The sequence below is a fragment of the Polypterus senegalus genome, chromosome 11 (assembly GCF_016835505.1).
Source record: "Polypterus senegalus isolate Bchr_013 chromosome 11, ASM1683550v1, whole genome shotgun sequence".
NCBI lineage: Eukaryota > Metazoa > Chordata > Cladistia > Polypteriformes > Polypteridae > Polypterus > Polypterus senegalus.
Window position 1 is genome coordinate 30,695,198 of NC_053164.1, and position 25,113 is coordinate 30,720,310.

General features: G+C 36.9%; 1 protein-coding gene across 1 annotated transcript in view; it reads left to right on the forward strand.

Annotated features, from left to right (window-relative positions):
* Positions 1 to 11,173, forward strand: part of timm50 (translocase of inner mitochondrial membrane 50 homolog (S. cerevisiae)) — a 68,594-nt gene extending 57,421 nt beyond the window's left edge. The window contains exons 9-11 of the mRNA XM_039768274.1: positions 5,110 to 5,266; positions 7,590 to 7,696; positions 10,932 to 11,173. Of these exons, the coding sequence (XP_039624208.1) occupies positions 5,110 to 5,266; positions 7,590 to 7,696; positions 10,932 to 11,033 (366 nt within the window). The 3' untranslated portion in view covers positions 11,034 to 11,173. The remainder of the gene's footprint in view (positions 1 to 5,109; positions 5,267 to 7,589; positions 7,697 to 10,931) is intronic.
* The last annotated feature ends 13,940 nt before the right edge of the window (positions 11,174 to 25,113 follow it).

The following is a 25,113-nucleotide window of genomic DNA, read 5'->3' on the forward strand; positions in this document are numbered from 1 at the left end:
ATTTTTTTTATTTTTTTTTTATTTTACCCCTCCTTGGTTCCCATGCCCTCAATACGGCTTGTTGATATACCTTGAGGGACTGGACTGACCTTTCCTAGCGTCCCAGTCCATCTGGTGCATGCTAAGCTCATGCATGACTGTGTAGGAGGATGATGTTTAGTGTGGGCAGCTGGACACAAAGCATCTATGATTCGTGTGTCAATTAACAGCAGCAGCCGTGTGCCCTGAGGAACTTTTCCCTCCCCCATCCACAACCACCCCTCTTCCAAACAAACTGGACCAGCCATGATCATCCTGTAGACACAGTATTGTATTAGCCTTACATTTATGTTCCATTAATTAAACTTTTTTTTGTGCTCCGTGACATTTTTATTCCACTTCTCTTTCTGCAGCTTCATTGAATAACAAGACAGAGGCATGAGACCAATCATGTGTACCTCTGTGTTAGGACATAGATATTCAGATAGAACTAACTTTAGTGCTTATAATAGTATGGAAGATTATTGTGATTTTTCACATAACCAGTTATGAGCTTAATCAATATAAAGAGTTGACTCAAAATAAAAATGAAGTTCAGGATGTGCACACCCTTTTGTTGGTCCACACACAGGTATAATTTTTTTCAGTATATGGAGTCGATACAGTATTAAAAGTGCAGAACATGAATACTAGTCCTTGGCAACAATCATGGGATACATTAGGGATGACAATAATTTATTTATGAGTCTATACCACAAGTGCCTAGGTAGGTTGTGGTTTGATGACAGACAATGTTTACTCCATTAGATTAATTCACCGTCCTGCTCCTAGTGCACTTCCACAATTTCATGGACTTGTAGTGTTATCCTCCTGAAAAATTTCCTTCACAGTTCAGTACAGTACTACAGTTAAAGAATGAACCAAATAGGTAAGAATATGCTGCAGCATTAATACACATACCAAGAAAACATTATTCATCTTATTTAGTAACAGTTTATTAACTACTTTGCACATATTATTTTTAACTGTTGTTTAACTTATCAACAATGCAAAGAAATTACATGGTTCAAACACAGATTGGAAATTGATCTAATCAGGTAAAAGAACTATCAAACAAGCTTGAAATGTGAATAGGTACATGTTTTGCAAGTTGATATATTCATATAATTAATGTACAGTATAATCTCTACAAATACAAGAAAGTTGGAGAACACTATAGATTTTTTGCTTATAGGAATGGAGTTGTGTACTTTCATATGTATTGATACCACTAAAAAAAATATATATCAAACTTAATTGCAAGTTCAGTACTATTAAGTGGTACCAAGCATGGTTTTTTTTTAAAAAAAAAAAAAAGTGAGCGGTTGAGTTTGACAGGAACAAAAATTTCCAGCATTGGTAAAAATTGCAAAATTAAAAATTTTCTGAGAAATTATTTTGCGTATGAATCTAATGACAAATGGGTAAACAGTATTTTCAAAAAACAGCTCCACATTTTTTTTTTTTTTTTTTTTTTTACATAATTCTTTCTGAAAGGGTACTTTAGCATGACAATGAAATACAGATGATTCTTTTAAGCTGCTACATTATAGGAAAGTGGTTTACATATTAACAACGCTTAATATCGTCACTTTTGACAAACAGGCTGCAAATGATCATTTGCCTTTATCCCCAACCACATCCTCGCAAACTGTCTTTGTTAATAACAATGTAATTATCGTATTTACGCGTGTACCACGCACACATTTTTTCCTGAAAATTAGCATTAGAAAATCAGGTGCGCGTCATACACGAGGATGTGTGCAAAGCTGAGATTCGGGTACTGAACCAACACCACATGCGGGTCCAACCTAAAATGTCTCATCAGATAATGGTACCTGACCATATCGCTAAACGGTGCTCTTCCAAAAATAAAATCTGGGTTTAGGGTAGGGTTTTCTTTGTTTTTTAATGAGTTTGGCATCGTCATTCAGCGTGGATGTAGCAAGCGTTTACACTCCTTCATGGCGGGAGAGAAACTAAAAGTGATTTTGGAAGCAGAGAAGCAGGTCACAAGTACGGTGTTCCAGAGTTATGTGTTCGAGATTGGCGACAAAAGAAAGAAAAACTTTCGTCATGCAACAATAATAGAAGGGCATTTCAGGGAATCGTGCCCAGTTCCCACAAATTGAAGTTGCTCTCGCTAATTACATTCAAGACAAGCGTCAGATGTGCATCGTACACGAGTAAAAACATTATTAGGCTATATAGGTAAGTGACTGAGGCACTGGATTTTCAACTACAAGGTTGTTGGTCCAAGTCATGCACATAGCCTGCTAACTGTGGAATTCTGAGCAAGTTACTTAATCTGCCTGTGTAGTTATTTTCTAATCTTGAAAATCTCTGAGAATAAATGTGCCAAACAAAATATTGAATAATAATAATTACATGCAGACAAATGGTGGCTATATTATTGACTGAATAACAAATCGCTTAAAAACCGTAAGTTTCACATAGGTTAATAAAAGGCAAAAGCCTATGTGTATCTCTTATATCAGCCACACGCATTACTTCTGTCTTTCTTACTTCAGCACAAAATATGCCATCCACGTTATTTACACTGCAAAAAATGAAATCTGAGCAAGGGAAAAGTATTTATTAATTACTTACTAATCAAAAAAAAAAAAATGTATTTATGATTTTTTTAGCTTACTTTAAGAAATCTTGTCAAATAAATTTTTCTTATCCCATTGGGTAAGATCCAATATCCTAACTTCAATTTAAAGTTTTTTTTGTTTTTTTTTTTTTTTTGTTGATTCATTTTTGCAGTGTAGAGTTTGACTTGTTTTATTGACGTATATTATATATATATATATATATATATATATATATATATATGTATGTATGTATGTATGTATGTATATATATATGTATATATATATATATATATATGTATATATATATATATATATATATATGTATGTATGTATATATGTATATATATATATATATATATATATATATATATATATATGTATATATATATATATATATGTATATATGTGTATATATGTATATATATATATATATATATATATATGTATGTATATATATGTGTATATATATATATATATATATATGTATATGTATATATATATATATATATATATATATATGTATATATATATATGTATATATATATATATATATATATGTATATATATATATATATATATATATATATATATATATATATATATATATATATATATATATATATATATATATATATATATATATATATGTGTGTGTGTGTGTAATGCAGATCCAGATCATCTGGATGACTTTGATTTATGCGGGGACAATTACAGATCGGTGCAAAGGCGATACTGCATGTCGTCAGTTTGCACACTTTTCGTTGGTCTGGGATTTTTCGGGTGATTTTCTATGTAATAAACTTAAATTACAGTGTAATGAAAATTGCATAATTAGATCTGGACCACCCTATATATAAAATATGTCATGAACAAAAGCTTACATTTTAGTATAGCGCCTTTATGGTGTTCATTTTAGTGTTTTAGGATTTAGTTTGATAGAATATTCTAATTAGCTAGAGTAGTTGTATATTAATTGGTTTTGTTTGGATAATTAGAAAATATCTATTGCAGCTGTTTTAGTAGTGGGTGGCTTGAAGAGTAATGAATTTTTTATGCATTGCCTCTTGTGTAGGCTTTGCGATGGTTGTCTTGTGATAGAGTACTTTAAATGATTGTTGATGTGCATCTCAGAAATGCACAGATTTCCTCACTGCAAAAGTACTCATGACCCTTGTTTTTAAAGTTAGAGTGAATTATCAGAGTAGCCTTTTTGAATAACTTCACGTCACCTGAACTCAAAGGAGGGTAGAAATATCTAGGTTATGTTCTATGTGTGATTATAGAACAAAACCACAGCATTTGTACATATCTGATACCAACATGTTTACTTTGCCAAACTAACAGAAGTGATGATAAATAAGCCAAACTGGTTAAACACTAAAGGTCTGCTCCATTTGTGAAAGTGATTAAGTGTGAGAAAAAGATTACTTTTGAGATTCCAAGATGTGACTTTACTACGCATTCCTATGTAGTATCTGGTAGGATCCTGTTTTGTTTCTAGTACAACCTGAATTATTTGACATATGGACTCAACAAGGTACTGAGGTTTTACTCCGAGCTGGTATGGGAGCATCATGAGTCTTTGGCCACACACTGCTTTTGCACACCTCAAGATTAACCACTTTCCAATATTGGATTGAGATCTGAAGACTGTTTAGGCCACTGGAGTAAACTGAAATTAGTGTCATCATCTTGGAATCATCTTGAGATTATGAGCCCTTTGTAAGACGGTGGAATTGTCCAGCTGGAAGTATCCATTTGAAAATGAGTAGATTGTTGCCATAAAGGGAAGCACCTGGTCAGTAGCAGTGTTTTAGGTTGATATTAAGAGACCAAATGTGTTTTACTATATTGTATGTTCAATCTAATGTGCTTGTTTATTCATATAAATGATGAAGGGAAGAGATATTCAATTATAAATTCAGTTGGGCCATATTTTCAAACCAAGAAATGTAGCTAGGCCAGACATTTTCAGTTGCCAGTAAGCAGCAGATAGTAAGAAATTTTAAACCAACACAAATGAACATATTGGGGAAAATAAGTAATATTTATTCAGTTTCCCTTTCAAATTTGGTCACACCTGACACATGAATATCAAAAAGTGCATTAAAAAATAAGCTATAATTAAACAGAATCTGGGGATGTAGCAATACTTTTTTTGCATGCATTGCGTTTGGATCAAGTTTGAGGTACTATGAAGGTATATAGAGGCTGTGAGTCCTAGTGCTACATGTTTTATTTATTTGGTGAAAAAATAGAAAAGCAGAATTTAGTGCTTCAATAAACTGCACAAGTTTTTGTTTGTGAGGCTGCATACAGTTCCAGTAAAGTATCTTATTAAACAAGATGTTCATTTAACAGCAGTGATTAACTTAAATTAAGAAACTGGTTGGACCAAATGCCTTCATCTACTGTGATCCTCCTGGACTGGTGCTTTTTACTAGAGGATAATATTGAATATTTCATGTTTTGTTTTGAATATTTATATTTGTAGGATGTGTCCTGTTTGAACAGAGATGCTTCGAAGGTTATTGTGATTGATTGTAAGAAGGAAGCATTCAGCCTACAACCCTTCAATGGTCTAGCTCTTCAGAAATGGGATGGTAGTTCAGAAGACCGCACTCTCTATGATCTTGCAGCATTTCTTAAAAGTGAGTATGAGTGCTTAAGCTTAATATAAAGCATACTGCACATTTGTTCTATAAATCAATCACTCAGTCACTTGCGAACTGATTATAAAGTGTACCAACTTTTAGACATTAATCATGTCATACATGTCATCCAAGGCTTAATTGTCAATAAAAGTAGCCCTGATTATATAAGGAGCAAAAAATATTTTTGTCAATAAAATATCGGTTGGCTGTGTGTATGTATGTGTGTGTGTGTGTATGTATGTGTGTATGCGCGTGTGTGTGTGTGTGTGTGTAAATATATGTGTAAATAATATAGAAATTTAGCCAGTCCATAGTAATCAAAGAAAATTCTCTAAAATCACCAACCTCAGTATCACACTGGGCTTTTATACATAAAAGTTCATTATAATGTTGTAATTTGTGTGTCTTTCAACTTCTTTTATTAAAGTACTTACCCCACAGGTGTCTTTGGTGTGTGGCTTTATTTTATTTTTTTTAAACTGCTGTACCATGACCATAAAATGCAACTCACAGACAGGTAGGAGGAAAAATGCAAAAGAGGCGGGTGTCACAGGATTCAAGTGATGGTGCATTCCACGTCTGAGAGTCAAAATATTAAAAGATGAGGCGAACTGCACCTAAAACAAGTGTTTATGGCTTGGAGATGGCATTTGTGTTTGTGCCTTATATTTGATGACACTGCTAAACACAACCCTGATTTTATGTGTGTGCATTTGTTCTTGTTCTTCTTCTTCTTCTTTCGGCTACTCCCGTTAGGGGTTGCCACAGCGGATCATTTTCTTCCATATCTTTCAGTCCTCTGCATCTTGTTCTGTTACATCCATTACCTGCATGCCCTCTCTCACCACATCCAAAAACCTTCTCTTAGGCCTTCCTCTTTCCTGGCACCTCTACCCTTAGCATCCTTCTCCCAATATACTTGGCATCTCTCCTCTGCACATGATCTAACCAATGCAATTTCACCTCTCTGACTTTGTCTCCCAACCATCCAACTTGAGCTGACCCTTTAACGTACTCATTTCTAATCCTATCCATCCTCATCACACCCAGTGCTAATCTTGGCATCTTTAACTCTGCTATTCCAGCTCTGTCTCCTGCTTTTTGGTCAGTGCCTCTGTCTCCAACCCATATAATATAGCTGGTCTCGCTACCATCCTGTAGACCTTCCCTTTCACTCTTGCTGATACCCGTCTGTCACAAATTACTCCTGACACTCTTCTCTACCCATTTCACCCTGCCTGCACAATACCCATTACACTGTACTGTTGATCCCAAATATTTAAACTCGAACACCTTCACCAACTCTACTCCTTGCATCCTCACCATTCCACTGACTTCCCTCTCATTTACATATATGTATTCTGTCTTCTTCCTACTGACCTTCATTCCTCTCCTCTCCAGAGCATATTTCCACCTCTCCAGGGTCTCCTTAACCTGCTCCCTACTATTGCTACAGATCACAATGTCATCCACAAACATCATAATCCACAGGGACTCCTGTCTAATCTCATCTGGCAACCTGTCCATCACCATTGCAAATAAGAAAGGGCTTAGAGCCGATCCCTGATGTAATCCCACCTCCACTTTGAATGCATCTGTCTGTCCTACCGCAGACCTTACCACTGTCACACATCCCTCGTACATATCTTGTACAAGTCTTACGTACTTCTGTGCCACTCTCGACTTCTTCATACAATACCACAGCTCCTCTCAAGGCACCCTCTCATGTGCTTTCTCCAGGTCCACAAAGACACAATGCATCTCCTTCTGGCCTTCTCTAAACTTCTCCATTAGCACTCCTGAACAGTTATCTGCAGTCAGACGTTTGATGTGCTATCACTCACTTGTCTTTTGATTGTAAAGATCTGATCACCTTTAGTCCACAATAGAAATTTCATTAACATAAGCATTTTTTATTTATAAAAAGTTAATGATTTTATTTAGAAAGCTATTGTTATTCTAGTTTCTTTCTTCATTTCTATTTTTTATTGGGATGTATTGTGAAAACTTTATCTAACAAAAATATAAATAAATATTGATGTCATTACCAAGTAAGCATCTGTGATCTGGTTTATGTATCAGACTAACATTTAGTGTTCTTTTCAAGGATACTTTTTGATATTGTATTGTGTGGTCCACTTAGCTTAATTTTTTGACAAGAAGAGTTGTGGTCTCCGGTTTAATACATGTTGAGATCCCCTGATGTAGACAAAAGATTATCTAGAGCTTTTTAGACTTTACAGTAACTTTAATCCATTCTGAAAATTATTCATTCACTTTCTTGTGTGTGTTTTAATATAAATTTACCATACTCTTGCAGCAATTGCCATTAGTGGTGTAGAAGATGTAAGAATGGTGTTGGAGAATTATGCATTGGAAAAGGATCCAATAGAAGCATTCAAAAAGAGACAGGCACAGCTTGCTCAGGTAAACAAACTGGTGCACAATATCAGCTATTTCATAACTTAAGGAAAAGCTTTCATTTATTTATTTATTTATTTTTGCTTGAGACTATATGCATGTTAAGATCATACTTCTGATCTATACTATTTTACATAGTTCAGAATTACTTTTCCTTCACTGACCACAGAAGTCATTCAATGCTGCTTTCAATAGGTTCTGTTGGGTTACTTTAGTAAGTTCTTTTCTTTTATAATTTGACTTAATAAACGTATATTGAACAAGAGGTTAAATATTAACCAAATGTTTCAGCAATATACAGTAATAAAAATGACTACAGTATATGATCATTTAGATTATCTCTCTCTGTAAAGTAACTAGATAGATGTTCTTTCGTTTTTTTTTTTGTTTTTTTGTTTTTTAAATCCCCTGAGGCTTTTCAATAACACTCAATAAATAAATATTATTATATAATGGTAAACAAACCCCTTTTAAGTACACAATAGTATGAATGAAGAGAAAGAAAATATCTGACTTCGCTAAAAAGAGCAGTCACGGTGAGGCACTATAAAGATGTATTGCCATTTATATAAAGAAGTCCTAGTAGAGTTTCTTTACACACTTCTAAAGAACTCAGTTTGTGAGACTGGGGTTGTGCAGCATTTTTCATAATTGCACTGTTTTGGTTTCATTTTATCCTCTAATGCTACTTTGAGGGAATTAAGACTGCATCTCATTACTGAGCCTACCTTTTTAATTAGTTTGTTGATTTGGTGGTTTTCTCTTGAAGTGATGCTAGTAGCCCTGTATGTATTTTTTTCTTCCAACAAAGTTGCTAAATTAGAAGCCAATCCTTACCAATAATGGATCTTATTTAATTTCATGGCTTGATAGTGTTTTAACTCTACCATGTTAGTTCATTCTTAAATCATAGATTTTTTCCCCTTCTAATGATACACATCATCCAAGTGATTTGAAACATGCAATGGATGAGTAATTTTCAGTTCTTCACTTTGTCTTGAGTTTCCTTCCGAAACCAAATTAAACCAAATAGTGAATGATGATTACACACAGGTGAAAATGGAGACAAGCTAGAACTGCTGGTTCCTTTGTCATTTGCATTTTATTGTTAATAAGGAGTAGCTAAAACAATTAAATATAGCTGTTTAAGATTAAATTAAGCAATTAAGGGACCAAAATCTTAACAAGAGAGACAACTAAAATGAAGCAGAAAAATGGCATTTGAGCAATGAATGCTTCATCAGCAATGAACGATTTCTCATGAAGAAATCTCTGTATTCTAAATGTGTTACATTAAATTTATCCTGTGTGCCAACTACTGACTGTCATAGTAGTTAGTACAAGGGGTAGCCAGTTTAAGAAGTACTTGGCAGTTAACAAATAAGAGCACACAGATTGCAAAGGATTTAACATGCTACTTTAGTTAAGATCAGTGCTTGAAGTGGACCAGTACTCATCAGTATGCAGTACCAGCACTTCTTCGTTTTACTCTTCAGAGTATCGTCCCTTTTTCCTTTCATACCAGGACTTCTTAGAACCTCCTAGTACTATTATGCTAGATGTGCTGGCTTGCCACTATCTCTAGGGACCAAAATGATGGAAATGTATTTATTACTTACTAAGCTTCATTACTCAGGTTGCACTAAGTTACACAAGTCAGATTACATTTCATTATTGTGCTTTTTCCTACTACTCTCCTATCCTGCTGGTAAATAGGGTAAGAACATCTGTAACAATGTTAGCCTAGTTACAAAAAGGCAACATGAGAATAGGATCCAAGGCAGAAGAGTCAAAACACACAAACACAAGCTGATAGTCAGGAGCATCAGTAATCTCATGAATCAAGTATCTCTCCTATCAGTCTTGTTATCAAAGATCCTGTTGATGTTAATGCTAATGATCGCAACAGTGTGTCTGTGTTGATAAATGACCAGATTCTGAGTTCTGTACTTTTCTTCACAGAATAAATAGCAAATTTTTAAAGAAAAATGCTGGGGTGCAATCAGTTTGGATGCCATCATGCACTAAAGTTGTAGACATATTAATCTGAATAATTTGAATTTGGTCACCTTCATTACAGACAACTATGTTGTGAGCATTCAGTAATACTGTAATTCAAAACGTAGAATGATTTTGATTTGATTGTATTGGCTTGCATGCTTGGCAACATGGATTTTGTTTTTCTCTTTTATTTATAGGGTTGATAAGAATTTCACAAAATTCATTTTTATTTTGGCTGCACCTTTTTTAATAAATCATTATTCACCTCCTGTCTCTCTAAGATTCCCCAATCCTATATAGCTCAAAACCCTTGGGTATCACCTCTAATATATTTTCACATCATCTCCTGTAAATTATGTTTTGTAAATGGTTTTGAGAAACAATCGTATATTAATGATTGAATCTTAAAATGAAGTTTACGATGTTCTTAGTGTTATGCTGCTTTCGGGAAACACACCCCAGATCAGTTGAGCATTTAGGAGATTATTTGGAAAATGCTGTTTTCAGTTTTATTTAATTTATGTTCATTCAAGCTAAATTAACTGCCATTTAATGGATTTCTGTGATGAGCAGGGAGTGTCTAAAGCCTTTTAAATTCTCTATTTTTGTAGCCAAGGGATAAAAAACAGTTTAGGTTATTATCATAGGCTGTGGTGTAATAAATGTTTTGACCTTAATGTATTGCATTTTGTGTGGCAACCACTGTCTGTTGTGGTCTCCTCAAGGGACAGCCAGTTTAAGAAGAACTTGCCAATTATCAATTAGATTGGGGAGCACATACATTATGAGGGATTTACCTTGCTACTTCAAGTATAATGATTTTTTAAAGAAGCACTCACAAATTACCAACCATTTTTAAAATGAAGTTTGCAATGATTGGATAAAAAACTGTTTCTGAAAATAACAGTTTAAAAAGGGCGAACTGCTTTTTTGAACAGATTGCTGCAGCCATTGGTCACAATAAAGGCAATAAGTTTTATTTATATTTAACTACTAGATTAAAGTTATATTGCATTTTACTTAACCACTAATGCAGGAACCCAAAAATACCAAATGTTTCACAAAGTTTTTGAATCTTTGCTCAATAAAACATCCAGTAAAATGTTTGTATCTGTGCTGAATTTGTGAAGCAATCCTGCTGTCTTTTTGGTAGATGATATTTTAATGCTGTTAAAAAAACACTCGTTTCATGTAATGAGCGTGCTGTCTTATCTTTTTTTATTATTATTATTTTTTATAGGAAGAAGAGCACAGAATTTCTGAAATTTCTCGACATAAACAACAAGGCTTGTCACTAAGTACTATTACGGGACGTTTCTGGCCTAGATCAAAACAACAGTGACACATTTTCAATCTCCATTTTCATGGACAGTTTACAAATGGAATGGCTGTTGTGGGCAACTTCCTTGAACAAATAATTTAGTATCCATTCTGGAAATTATCATCCTTGTCACATTTGTTACTTTTTAAGTAAAAAAAAAATTGGGCCCTGGCTAAAATAAGATGGAAATTGAGTTATATCCTAACCTAACTGAAAGGCAAATAAACTTTGATTTGTTCAGTGGGAGCTTTTTAAAAGTAAAAGAAAAACAGAGTGCAGTGTCTTCTTTTTACCATTCCTCTGCTGTTTGTAAAAGGACTTCATGCTCTGTTTTGGTGCTCTGCGTAATAAATACAGGTCTGTTTTAAAGACAGGTTGTAGCAGAATTATGTAAAAGAAGGCACATGTTTCTCCTGAAATACACAACCTGTGAACCCCATTATTTTTGTATTTATTTCAAGTAAAGCAGTATTTAAACATAATTAGTACAATATCAGAATCTAATTTTTTTTTTTTTTTTTGCATCGCTCTTTAAATAAAGACCTAGTGACGCTCTATGGCTAATTTGTTTTGTTTCTTGCATGACAGATGCTTAGGCCCCTGCATACAAAAACATTTATTGCTGTTACTTTACAAAAAAAAAAGGAAAATAATTAAAAACAGATTGTTAGAGATGAATGTTAAAAAGATAATGACACTGAAGATCTGGGCTTTATAAAAACAATCCTTAGGACATTTTCCCAACTCACAGCTGTAAGGAGACATGTGTAGAATGTAAGCCCCGCTAAGAATGCCCTTTTTGCATAAAGACAAGCCACATTAAGTTGTACTGAATTAAGTCCTGTGCTGGGCATCCTTGTTGAGCACACACACACATTAGCCATATTGTGTATGTTTTTGATTTCATTCTAAAGACATTATGCTGTACAATCAATTTAACAGAGATGATAGTGAGGACTACTACAACTTTAACTGAATATAAATAACAATGCTGAAATACTGCTCTAGTTTTACTTTTTATTTCAAAGCACTGAAATATATTTTCTAATGTCACATTGTTTTCTATTACACAAAAAAAAATGAAAGGAAAAAAATATGCTGTGAAAATTTCACTCCCACACCTATATTTGTTTTAAAGACACCTTTTGCAACAATGAATATCTTTTGGGGGTAGGTTTGTACTTGCTTTTTCTCACTATTCAGTAGTTATTTTGGCCTTTTCATCCAGACAGATTTGTTCCCAGTTGTTCAGGTTACTTGTATGAGTGCCTCCGTCTTCACAGTCAAATTGAGATTGGGTTTTGTCATTGTTGGACATTCACCTTTTTGTCTCTGAGCCATTACAAGATTGCTTTGGCCTTGCATTCAAAATCAATGTCTTGCTGAAAGAAACATGTGACAAAGTTTCAGTTTTTTTAGCAGATTGAAACAAGTTCTCTTGCAGTTACTGCATTTTACACAACAACTAGATAACTAGTCCCCTCTGATGAAAAGCACCCACACAGCATAAAGCTGCCACCATTGTACTTCACAGAAATTTAGTGTTTTTTGAAGTGTATGCAGTGTTTTATTTCTACTACACATACAGTATATCTCTGAACTTTGGCCAAAAAAGCTCTACCTTGGTCACCCCGACCACAAATCCTTTTCTTACATCACTGATGCCAATGGCATGCTTTTTGAAAACCATAACATGTGCTTATTCATAGTTCTTTAACAATTTCTTTTTTGCCATCTTCTCTTACAAGTCTTTGTTACGTACAGATCTTGCTATGGTTGACTTGTGTACTTTTGATCCATTCTGTGCTACAGAACATTTCTGACTCCATCACAGTGATTGATGGCCCCTCACAAATCTCCTTTTTTGCACAGAAATATTTAAGGGACATTTTATATCCAGCAGTTCTTGTAGCTTCCACTTTGTGATAATAGAACTAATAATGAACAATGGAAGATCCATATATTTGGATATTGTTTTGTACTCTTTTCGTAATTTATGCATTTGTATTTTACCTGACTGTAACCTGTAATGTTCACTAGTTTTCATTTGCAGAGCTGACTTTCACATTCATAATTTGATTTATAATCCCTTAACTTGGATTTTTTTAATCCAGAAAATTCAGCAGTTATGTTATGGTTTGCTGGTGGAAACCAGTTTTGTCAACAATAGGCAATATTGTTGCACACCTCTTGGAGATAAGCACTGATAGAGCTGTTATGTTTAACAACTTGCAATCATGGGGACATCTGAAGATTTTTTAATAATTTTTATATGTCAACCACTTCTATTATTTTGTCTGTCTTCATTTGTCTCAGTTATTGCCTTATAAAATGAGTCTCTCACATTTTTGATGTTACTATTTTAGTTTGGATATTTTCTTATATTATTCCTTGTGCTAATCATATATGTAACTGTTAAATATTTCTAAATTATTCTCTTCACTTCAAGCTTTTTTATAGCTTGACATAATGCATTCTCTTTGCGTTGTTTATTTAGGGTAATTCATAAATGCAGATATGTTCTTGAACCATAAAACAAAAGCAGCAGTATGAAGGCCCTCTAGTCAGTGTTGGAATGATGGATATAACTGGCTTGCAAGGTTAGGTATTTTTTAACAGAAATATATGTATGTTTTGGGACATTCAAAATACAGGCAAAGTGACTTCAAGGTTGCATATTGATTGAGCGATGGAGATTAAACCACACAGGCTGTTTTTGGTTTTTTTTTTGTTTTTTTTTCCTTCAGATTCCATTTCACCAAGATAAAATACATTTGTGACAACCACAACCAAGTAATTTAAGAGTATATTTAAATTCAAACAAATGTTTCTAATGCTTAAGAAAGATTGTTTTTTTACTTCATAAGGCAGAATACTTGTTGAAATGCCATTAACTGTAGTCGCTTATGAAGCAGGTAGTATACTTTAATGAAAGACAGTCTGACATGGTGATTAAGGCTTTAGACTTCGGGTTTTGAAGTTGCAAATTCAGATCCCGCTTCTGACCCTGTGTGACCATGAGCAAGTCACTTTATCTGCCTGGGCTCCAGTAGGAAAATCAAAAGAAATGTAACTCTACCTCAAATATTGTTAAGTTGGGTACTCTGGTAAAGACATAAACCAAATAAGTAAATTATAAGAAATGTGCAAACATAGAACCTCTGTGTGGATTGTGTTTTATAGACCTTGATGTTGACTTTTCTTGGACAGTTTGTCACATAAGTTGCTTGGTATGTAGATTTGCAGTTTATGAATATTTTTGTCTCATTGTCTTCAGAAATAATGCAAATTGATTTTAATAGCTTTATATCCGTCTGTTAAAAAAATGTAATCTTGTTCCTTTCTAAATGGTTTTGGACTCTGATTGGTACGTACTGATGTTATCAAATTTTATTAGTCTTCTGGTATAATGGATTCAATCATTTTTAAATATTAAGATTTGTAGATTTATACACTGCCATTGCTTTTAGATGCTCCTCAATAATCATCTCATATTTATTTTTCCTTGCTTGTTTTTTGTAACAGACTTTTGGTGGAATTTGCAAACATCAGTCTGAACCTATTTGGAACCAAAACTTTTTTTGTTAATGAAACAAGATCACAGTTTGTTTGTTTTTTTGTTTTTTTTTTGTTTTGTTTTGTTTTTATCTCATCATCAAATGATACACAGGTATAAAATCAGTTATCATTATGGTAGAAGCTTATATTACGTAAGCAATTTTGATTAGATGGTCTGGGAATTTTTATTTGTAATCAATCAATCTTTTTCACAGCTGAGCCTAAAAATGAAAATTATAAACCATTAAAAGTGGAATTTTATAAACTGAAATGTCATCAATTTCTAAGTAGTCCTTCTGCTGTTTTCAGTACTTGGTTGAACCACAGCTCACAGTTACAACATCAAGTAATCAATTTGGACGAGTCACTGCTAATTTTCAATAATGGTGATAGTGAAAGACTTGCCTATACAAATGCTGAGCCTTTTCATATACAGCCAATATGTCCTCTTCTCACATCTTAAAAAGTTTACATGTGTGATTTAAGGAATAATTTTAACTTGTGAGTGGGCCCTTTGATGGACTGTTTTCTGTCTTGCACCAATTGCTAGAATTGGCCTTGGCTCCTTGCAAAGCTAAAATGGAGAAGGCTGGCTCAGAAAAGTTAATTAAAAGGTCTGCAAGGACAGGTAGCTCTATTATGCAACATAAATGAACAAAATGTTGTGGAGGCATTGCTGTTTCACAAGTCTGTCTTGAAGGTGCTGGAGGAGAAAAGTGTCAAGTTAAACTTCAGTCTTCCATCACTTTTCCAAAGCTATGTTTTCTACACGTAGTTTGCTATCAGTCATCAAGGCGGGGTTCCCTGATTTGGAAACCATTATCATAAAAAAACACTCTACTGTCTTTGTTTTACATCTCACTTGTTTGGTTGGTTGCATTATTTTATGATGTAATATATAGTCTTGTGTAATTTTGTTAATAGTCTCATCCTGTAATGCTTGATACTAAGCTGCTTGTGTTTTTCTGTGATGTTTTAAATAATTCCGTTGTCTGTGATGCATATTCCCTGAAGCAAAGTCACCTGTGTGGATGAAATATTCCATACCAACTTCACCACACTCATCAGTCTGATGAGATCTCAATCTGAGCAGGTGCCGTACCAGGATGTTAAGGACCGCATTAAAATGGACTTCATTCTGCACCTTTTGAAATTGGTGAGCATAGATGGAGACCTACTTGGGTGCTTATTGAAGTGAAAGCTTTTTTTGACAATAGCCAAAATGTTTTACCTATTTCTGGTTATCACTTATTATAACTCCAAGAAAATGTAATGCTTCTGACCTTTTAAGGATCCTTAAATTGTAAAACTTGATCCTTGACTTTAACATTAAGGGGGGATTTTTATCCTTGCTACCCTGTTGTTTGCCTTTCCTACAGCTGTATTGACATGTTTACAGTCAATTTTGTAGTTGTACCTTTTCTTTATTATTTATTGCAATTCCATAAACACAAGCTTCTTTCTAGTTATTGGAGCCTGCACTTCATTGTTCCACCACCAAGTTTCTCTTCTTGTTTGTGGCCTACCTCTGGTGAAACCAGACAGAGACAACTTTTTTCGGATTTTGGTTCTGTACATTACCACAATGAATTTTAAATGAAACAACTCAGATGCAGTTGAAGTGCAGACTTTCAGCTTTAATTCAGTGGGTTGAACAAAAAGATTGCATAAAATGTGAGGCAACTAAAGCATTTTTTAACACAATCCATTTATTTCAGGGGCCCAAAAGTAATTGGACAAATGAAATAACTGGAAATAAAATGTTCATTTCTAATACTTGGTTGAAAACCCTTTGCTGGCAATGACAGCCTGAAGTCTTGAACTCATGGACATCACCAGATGCTGGGTTTCCTCCTTTTTATTGCTCTTCCAGGCCTTTACTGCAGCGGCTTTCAGTTGCTGTTTGTTTGTGGGCCTTTCTGTCTGAAGTTTAGTCTTCAACAAGTGAAATGCCTGCTCAATGTGGTTAAGATCAGGTGACTGACTTGGCCATTCAAGAATTTTCCACTTCTTTGCTTTAATTAACTCCTGGGTTGCTTTGGCTGTATGTTTTGGGTCATTGTCCATCTGTATCATGAAACGCTGCCCAATCAATTTGACTGCATTTAGCTGGATTTGAGCAGACAGTATGTCTCTGAACACCTCAGAATTCATTCGGCTGCTTCTGTCCTGTGTCACATCATCAATAAACACTAGTGTCCCAGTGCCACTGGCAGCCATGCACGCCCAAGCCATCACACTGCCTCCACCGTGTTTTACAGATGATGTGGTATGCTTTGGATAATGAGCTGTTCCATGCCTTCTCCATACTTTTTTCTTGCCATCATTCTGGTAGAGGTTGATCTTGGTTTCATCTGTCCAAAGAATGTTTTTCCAGAACTGTGCTGGCTTTTTTAGATGTTCTTTAGCAAAGTCCAATCTAGCCTTTCTATTCTTGAGGCTTATGAGTGGCTTGCACCTTGCAGTGCACCCTCTGTATTTACTTTCATGCAGTCTTCTCTTTATGGTAGACTTGGATATCGATACGCCGACCCCTGGAGAGTGTTGTTCACTTGGTTGGCTGTTGTGAAGGGGTTTCTCTTCACCATGGAAATGATTCTGTGATCATCCACCACTGTTGTCTTCCATGGACGTCCAGGTCTTTTTCCGTTGCTGAGTTCAACAGTGTTTGCTTTCTTTCTCAGGATATACCAAACTGTAGATTTTGCCACTCGTAATATTGTAGCAATTTCTCGGATGTTTTTTTTTTTTTCTGTTTTCGCAGCTTAAGGATGGCTTCTTTCACCTGCATGGAGAGCTCCTTTGACCGCATGTTGTCTGTTCACAGCAACATCTTCCACATGCAAGCACCACACCTCAAATCAACTCCAGGCCTTTTATCTGCTTGATTGATAATGACATAATGACGGACTTGGACACACCTAACCATGAAATAGCCTTTGAGGCAATTGTCCAATTACTTTTGAGTCCCTAAAATAAAGGGATTGTGTTAAAAAAAATACTTTAGTTGCCTCACATTTTTTTGTTCAACCCACTGAATTAAAGCTGAAAGTTGTTTCATTTAAAATTTATTGTGGTAATGTACAGAACCAAAATTATAAAGAAGTTGTCTTTGTCCAAATATTTATGGACCAGAGGCTACTAAAGAACCAAAACAGCACATGTATAGTTTGATTTCATGCTAGGGAGAAGAACAGTTAATGTCATCTTTATTGAAAGGCAGTTACAAGAGAAGATATTGGGAGGTCATAAAAAGAACCTCTGGGCTTTTGTTGACATAGAAAAGCCCATTGATCACATACCTAGGTGATATAACACAGCTTGAGAAAGAAAGCAGTAGCTAACGAAAATACAAATAATCAATGCCATGTACCATAACACCACAGCTTGTGTCACATGAGAGTCAGTTCGGAATCAAAGTAGGTCCCAACTTGGTCACCTACGCTTCATAAAAATGATGACTGCCTTCAGACAAACTGTTTAAGAAGACCTACAATTGGATGACAAAATGCAGATGACGTAGTAACTTCAGGTTTGAATTATCTGGAAGGTGAAGTCTTAAATGTAACTGCTGACGTAACTGAAGTGATGGTGCCTCTTACAGATCATTGACAGATGAGAAAACCAACTAAAGCAACAAACTTGGGTCAATCCTGAAAGAAAATGGTGGATGTGGTAAAGAAGTAGAAAAAGGAATTCAAGTGGAAAGAGATCAACTGTAGTGATTTGTGATAAAAAGAGAGTACAGTACCTGAAAACTTAACTTGCTAAGTGTCTAATGTCAATGTGACTTCTCAGAATCATCTCATGGAAATAAATTCTGACGTCTAAAGAGATTAATTCTCTGATGCTGGTCATCCTATATCACTATGGAACTAAGTGCCTATTTTGGAGATTTTGGGCCGCATGTGTAAGGACTAGGAAGAAAATTATTTCTCTGACCATGTTTTGTGTCTTTCCTCAATGACACTGGTCCACATGTGCGATACCTAATGTATAATGTGCCCTGTGTATATTGGAGCCTAAACACTGATTATAATATAATGCTATGCAGAGCAAATTGTTCTTGATTAGACTTCTTATGTATGGCCAGAACTGATGTGAAATAACATGTGATCGTCAAGGCCTGTGAGAAATGTATGGAGATCCTGTTCTCTGGGCTTCAGTCATGTATATGAGAATGTCCACGTGATGCCACCGTTTGCTGTCTAATATGTTATTTGAGGGGTTTTTTTTTTAAGCTTATCTGGTAATAGGCTTTGCTCTTCCACATTGGGATGAGGTATTGTGATTGTATGAATCAACCTCTACTATGCTTACACCAGCTTACAGTATACTCTGTCCAATGTAAAACACCTATATGTTTTGTTTTAACTGAGTGTGCAGTGTAAATTGCTTCATTAGCACTAGAACCACACCTGTATAGAGGAAACTCCCAATTTGTCTATTTTGACCTCTTAAAAAAAGTTAGGCTCTACAGCAGGGCACACATAACTTTTCAACTGCTGTCCAACTGCTGAGCCCTTCACTAAAGCGGGAAGTGCAGCTGCTGTCTCACATAATATTGCTCACCATATTGTGTGTAGAACTTCATACACTTGTTTTCCCACGCTGCCTGTGGAACTGGAGAATGGGCTTCTATTGGATTGTGTTATGACACATTCTCCGTTTCACAATGCTCCTTAAAGAGTCCCTCAGGAGGAATCCATGTCTTGCCTCATTAGTTCCTGTTTGCCGGTGGTGAATTGAGCCTAACTTCCTGCAAAAGCAATTACCTCACACATAGGGAAAGAATATTGGGAATGTCCCCTCCCTAAGTGACCTGGGCATGAGCCGAAGGGCAGGATACTCACTGGCACATTTTTATGTTAGCATAGGAGATTTTAAGCATGATATTTTAATGGGTTCTTATAAAGTATACTACCCCTTGTTGGAATTCATCAGAAAATGTTGTGCAAGAAAACTAACATTGGGGGGATAAAATACACAATGATGGATGCACACAGAAGTACATGGTAAACTGCTCAAATAATGTTTAAGAACTGTATGTGTGTATATACATATATAGTGGTGGAAGGCCAGGGCCCTTACCTGGCTAGGACATCTTCATAAAGAAGGACTGGGGGAGAGAGCGTTCACAGAGCATTAGCCTCTCTAGAAAGCTAGAAGGCAGCCACCTCCCACAAGGCTTCACTGGAGATGGAGTTTGGTACAGCCTTGTTGGGTTCCATGGGTGCCACAAGGGAGTTCTGCAGGGGCTATATATCTGCGGTGGGCTGGCGCCCTGCCCAGGGTTTGTTTCCTGCCTTGCACCCTGCCCTGTGTTGGCTGAGATTGGCTCCAGCAGACCCCCATGACCCTGTAGTTAGGATATACCGAGTTGGACAATGGATGGAGATATATATATATATATATATATATATATATATATATATATATATATATATATATATATATATATATAGGGCATTCAGAGCCCTTCACTTTCTGCACACTTTATTGTCCTGTAGATTTGATTTTACATGGGTACATTTGTCATTTTTGCCCGTCAATCTGCACTCAGTAAATTATAATGACATACTGTATGATGAGGTGATACTCAAAACATTCCTGCACAGTCACTGGAGTTTGCATATCCTCAGCTTCATCTGCGGGAATCAGGAAATAGGAAAGGATGGTTGCTTGGTAACAAGTGTTGTGTTACCGTTTTAGTGCATTTTCCTGCAGAGTAATGGGTATGATTGTACATTTTGGTGCATCTTAATGCAAAATGCATACCATGTTGGCTTCCATGAACCACAGTCCCTTGGGTTTCTGTGGGAGCTTACTCCAAGCAGTCTTTCTTACTCCTTGGAGTGCTAAGAAGAAGTAATCCCACTCCCCCACCTTGAGCGCCAACCATGCACTCCTACTCCTACTTCCAGTCTGAGCACCAAGAGTCTCTTAAGAGGTTTGAACCTTCCTTCATTCTATCCCACTCTTTTTATAACCACGCAGATGCGCTGGCACTGATTATAGCCTCCGGAGCACTAACAAAACAATCTACTGAACTGCACAGGAATGCACGATCTGCCAATTGCCCCCATCAGCCTCCGGAGATACTCTGCCATGGGCACCTGCCACCCCTCTGAATCTGAGCACACTATTTATTTATTTATTTTTAACTTTTTAAAAACCTCTGATTTCACAGGAATCAATTTGTTCTTGTATAACACTTCGGGTTATGATTGATTTTTTATCCGGATTGTTTTATCGCTGCCATTTTTACACCACTATTGTTGATCCTTATTGCTAGGACCGTCCTGGAGTGGTCCTGTCCGCACAGGTTGTGCTATTGACAATCATGACTCGGCTGAATAAAAGGTCCTTGAAGGGTATACATCTTCATCCGATTACATGGATTCCAATATCCTTCAATCATTTTGAAAAATGTTCTTTGCTTTGGTTCTCTGGTTCTTGAACTCTCTGGAGTCCTCTCTTTGTTTTTTTTTTTTTTGTTGACTACTTCCTTTTTTTCTAATCACCCCCTAAAATCTGCTGTGCACTGAGCATAACACTTCAGACTTTCTCTAGTGCTGCTATGTCTTTGTTGTAACATGAAGACCAAATGTGCACACACAACTCCAGGCAAGGCCTCATTAGTCCATTATATACCTTAACTATAATCTTCTTTGACTTGTACTCCACAGATCGTGATATACAGCCTAACATTTACCTGGAGGTCAATAGTGACCAGTCCACTATGACTCCTAAATCCTTCTCATTAGAGGTACTTTAGGTTCAGACGTGCCCTTATGCATTCATATCTAACATTTCTACTTTTTACATGTACAATTACTTTCCTTAAATTTAATCTGCCTAAGCCTGCATTCTGTCCTGGTTCTTCCGTAGCAATGTTGATGATTCTGCATCATCTGCCCTTCAGCATACTTTGGTACCATCTGAAAACTTAACCATTTTATTTATTATATTGTTGTTGAGATTGTTTAGCTGTCACACATATGTGTCTGAGGGACAACTTCAGAGCTCAGCCAAGGTATTAATACCCCACTGGGACAAGAGGAGGAGCCTCTGCCAACAGTGTTGACCTTGTTGTCTTCCTCAACAGTAAGAAGACGTCAATTGAGGGCAATTAACCCCAACCCTTCCACCCAGACTGCTGTAAAAGTCTGACGCTTCCAAAGGAGGGCATCTCATTTGGACCCAGCCAAACCAAAATGATGGTGCACTGAGATCCTTACCTGCTCAGAAGAGCCATTGCTTTGAAAAGCTGTGAAGGCTACTTTATGTTCTGTTTCGTGCCCATGAGTGCCTATTTTATAGTTTACTGACACAAAATGAAAAGGGGCAACCCTGCTGCCACCCCAACACTATCTATGGGCTCCTGTACTCTTTCTGTGCTTTGCAGAGTGGAGGCAGAACCTTTGCATTGGTTCATCAGAGATGTGTTCTGCTCCTACTCTGTTCAGTGCTTGCATGAACTGGGTGTTGGGTAGGGTCGTGGGGTCCAGCGGCTCTGGCCCATCTGTTGGTGAAGAAAGATTCACTGATCTTGACTTTGCCAATGTTGCTGTGATCTTCACGAAGTCAATGGAGGTTCAGATCTGGGCTCTCGATAGATTGAGCGAAGAGTCTGAGGGTTTAGGCTTGCAAGCGTCCTGGATAAAAACCAAGCTCCAGGCCTTTAATGACCTCTTGGGCACAGCCATCAGCAGTGTGTCTGTCTGCAGAGAGAGTGTTGCCCTTGTCGAGAGGTTGTCTCTGGTGACTCTTTCTATGAAGTCAGAAGATGGATTGGGAGATCTTGAGGGGGGGGGGACATGAGGTCTCTGGAAAGGGGTGTGTGGCGTTCCCAATATCTATGCAAAAGGATGAAAGTCCGACTCTTTACAGCCCTGATGCTTCCTGTTTTGCTACATGGTTGCAACACATTGGAGCTATCCAGTGACCTGAGATGAAGATTGGACTCCTTTGGTGCTGTGCCTCTTCAGAGAGGCTTTGGGTCAAATGAGTGGTTGCTCACAGAGTCCCGAATGAGGCACATTTCCTGCATTGTGAAGGAGCGTCAGTTATGGCACTACGGCCAAGTGTTGTGATTCCCTGAGGGTGATCCAGCTCATAGGATCCTCATTGCTGAGGACTCGAGCAGCTGGAACAGGCCAAGGGGTCGCTCACATAACACCTGCCTGCAGCAGATACGTGGTAATTTCAAGAGGGTGGGTCTGAACCACCAACTGGGATCCCAAGCTGTTTAGTTGCGTAGTGAGTGCAGCAACGTGCTGTACCAGTGCATGCCCCCCCAACCTGTACTCCTTCCACACATCCACAATGTATATTAAAAAGAGAATAGAAACTATGGTGCACACTTTCAAAGATTCTAAGTAAACTAAAGATTGACAACACAACGTATTCACGATAAAGTTAGTAAATTCAACTTTTACATACATCACAGAGTGCAGAAAACTGGAAGACATCTCAGATGAAGCAGGGGGCTGCTTTCATGAGAAACAGGAAAGGAAAGGTGCTGGAATCTGGAAAGGACAATGGAATATGCCTTACCCTTTACCGACTGATAGTTTCATTAAAATAGCAGACTTATTAAGAAGGTTTTAGTCTTGCTGAAAATCATACGTGGACCATTCCCCTATCCCCGTCACTCCCCCCAAAACTCGCATGGAAAACAGAAAAAAATAAAAGATGTGCAGCGGCCTCTTTGTAGATTATATCAGAGGAAGCAAGAAACAGCAGCTGTGACTCTGTCCGGCACAATTGCCCTGTTCAGGATGGAGACCCCCAGAGACAGATCATGGCATGCTAGCAGGCTGATTACTCGTAGATCATTTTCATACCGTCACCCTTTCCCCCAGGTCAGCATAGCCCTCCCCAAACACACACACACACATGGGCACCTGTCGCTGTTTCTGCTCAAGACTGCATATATGCATTTTAAAACATGCCAGACTACTGGAGATAAATGCGGCTGTGTCATTGTCTGACCTAATTACAAAGAGCCAGAAAGCGCTTGTACCTCTAGTGTCGCTGGGCTGGCCGAGGGTACCGGAGTGTGACATTTTAAAACATTAAGAGAAACGGGGCTTCAAATCCTCTGCTTGATTTTTGCCCATGTAGTCTACCCTAACAGCAGACTCCCTTTTGGCTTTTACAAAGCAGATTTCACGTGTTATTTCTTTCCCAGGATCTGTTTTGAAACAGGGGGGTCTGATTGCCAGGCTTTGAAACAGGTGGTCTGCATAATCACATGAAATGAGAAGAGTGTATGAAGTCGTGTAGATAAAAGGCTGTTGTCTCCCAGTCTAGAATGCCATTGTATTGTCCCGTGCCCTGAGGTAGCGGACGATATCCCCATAACAATGCTGAACTCCTAACCACCCATCTTTAAGGTTTGCTCATCTATGGATACGTTTGTGAAGAGGGCTTGAAAAGAAAACAAAGCAATGAAGACAAAATATATTGACATCTTTACTGGCTGAATGTACAAATTGAAATCCTCCAGTGCCCAAAATTAAATTAAAGTTACTATGTGAAGATGGCTTATAGCGTTTTTGAAGGAGGTATGAGCTGCCCTGGTATAAGACTGCAGTTCATATAAGCAATTGTCACTTTTAATACTTTCATAGTCATTGACTGTTGTGTTGTGCAGTTCAGTAAAATTACTACTAGAATTGTAATTCTTAGAAAATCAGTTACACTCTGGTTCTTTAATGGCACTTTAGTGGGTTGTGTGATTCCTCGTTGAGCTGTTGCTTGACAAAAATATAATTTAATTCTGAGGAAGATGTTTTGCATGTGAAGCTGGTCCTTTGGGCTTGGAAAATGTTCTTAATATGTGGACAAGACAGAAGTTTATAAAGTATGGAAGGTTACCTAACAGATCTAGAAAGCCCAAACCTAGCCTCTGTTATTGTATCCTTTTAAAATCAGGATCCCATTAATACTAATCTGTTACCATGTATTTATGGCGTGGATGGGTCGAAAAAGTGTTAGGGTTCCAGCTGGGACAGCCTTTTTTAATTCCAAAGAGTTGCAAATCAAAATTGGTGTACAAGAGCACAAAACAACAATGCAGTCTTCTTGGCTTCTTAAGGTTGCTGTCGTTTGAGAGCCGGTCTTTCACAGGGAGCTCTGTTCCTTTGACAAGTCTGGGTCCAAATGAGATGCCGACACCTAAATGTGTCAGGTTTGGGCTGGAAGTGGTGAAGTCAGTAGTCCTGAAGGACATCTTCTCACTGCAGCAGAGGGGAGAAAAGATGAGACTGTCAGAGACAGCACTGTCCCGCAACTCGGTGAGGTATTATGTACTGATTTAGACGAGAACAGGCCATTCAGCCCAACAAAGCTTGCCAGTCCTGTCCACTTAATTCTTCCAAAATAACATCAAGTCGACTGTCTGTCACACTACGTGGTAACATATTCTATCTGTCTATGATTCTCTAGGTAAAACAAACAAAAAAAAAATATTCATAATGTTTATGCAATCAAACATGTGTGCATGCATGACAATGGATGTTTATGGAGCCTGTTA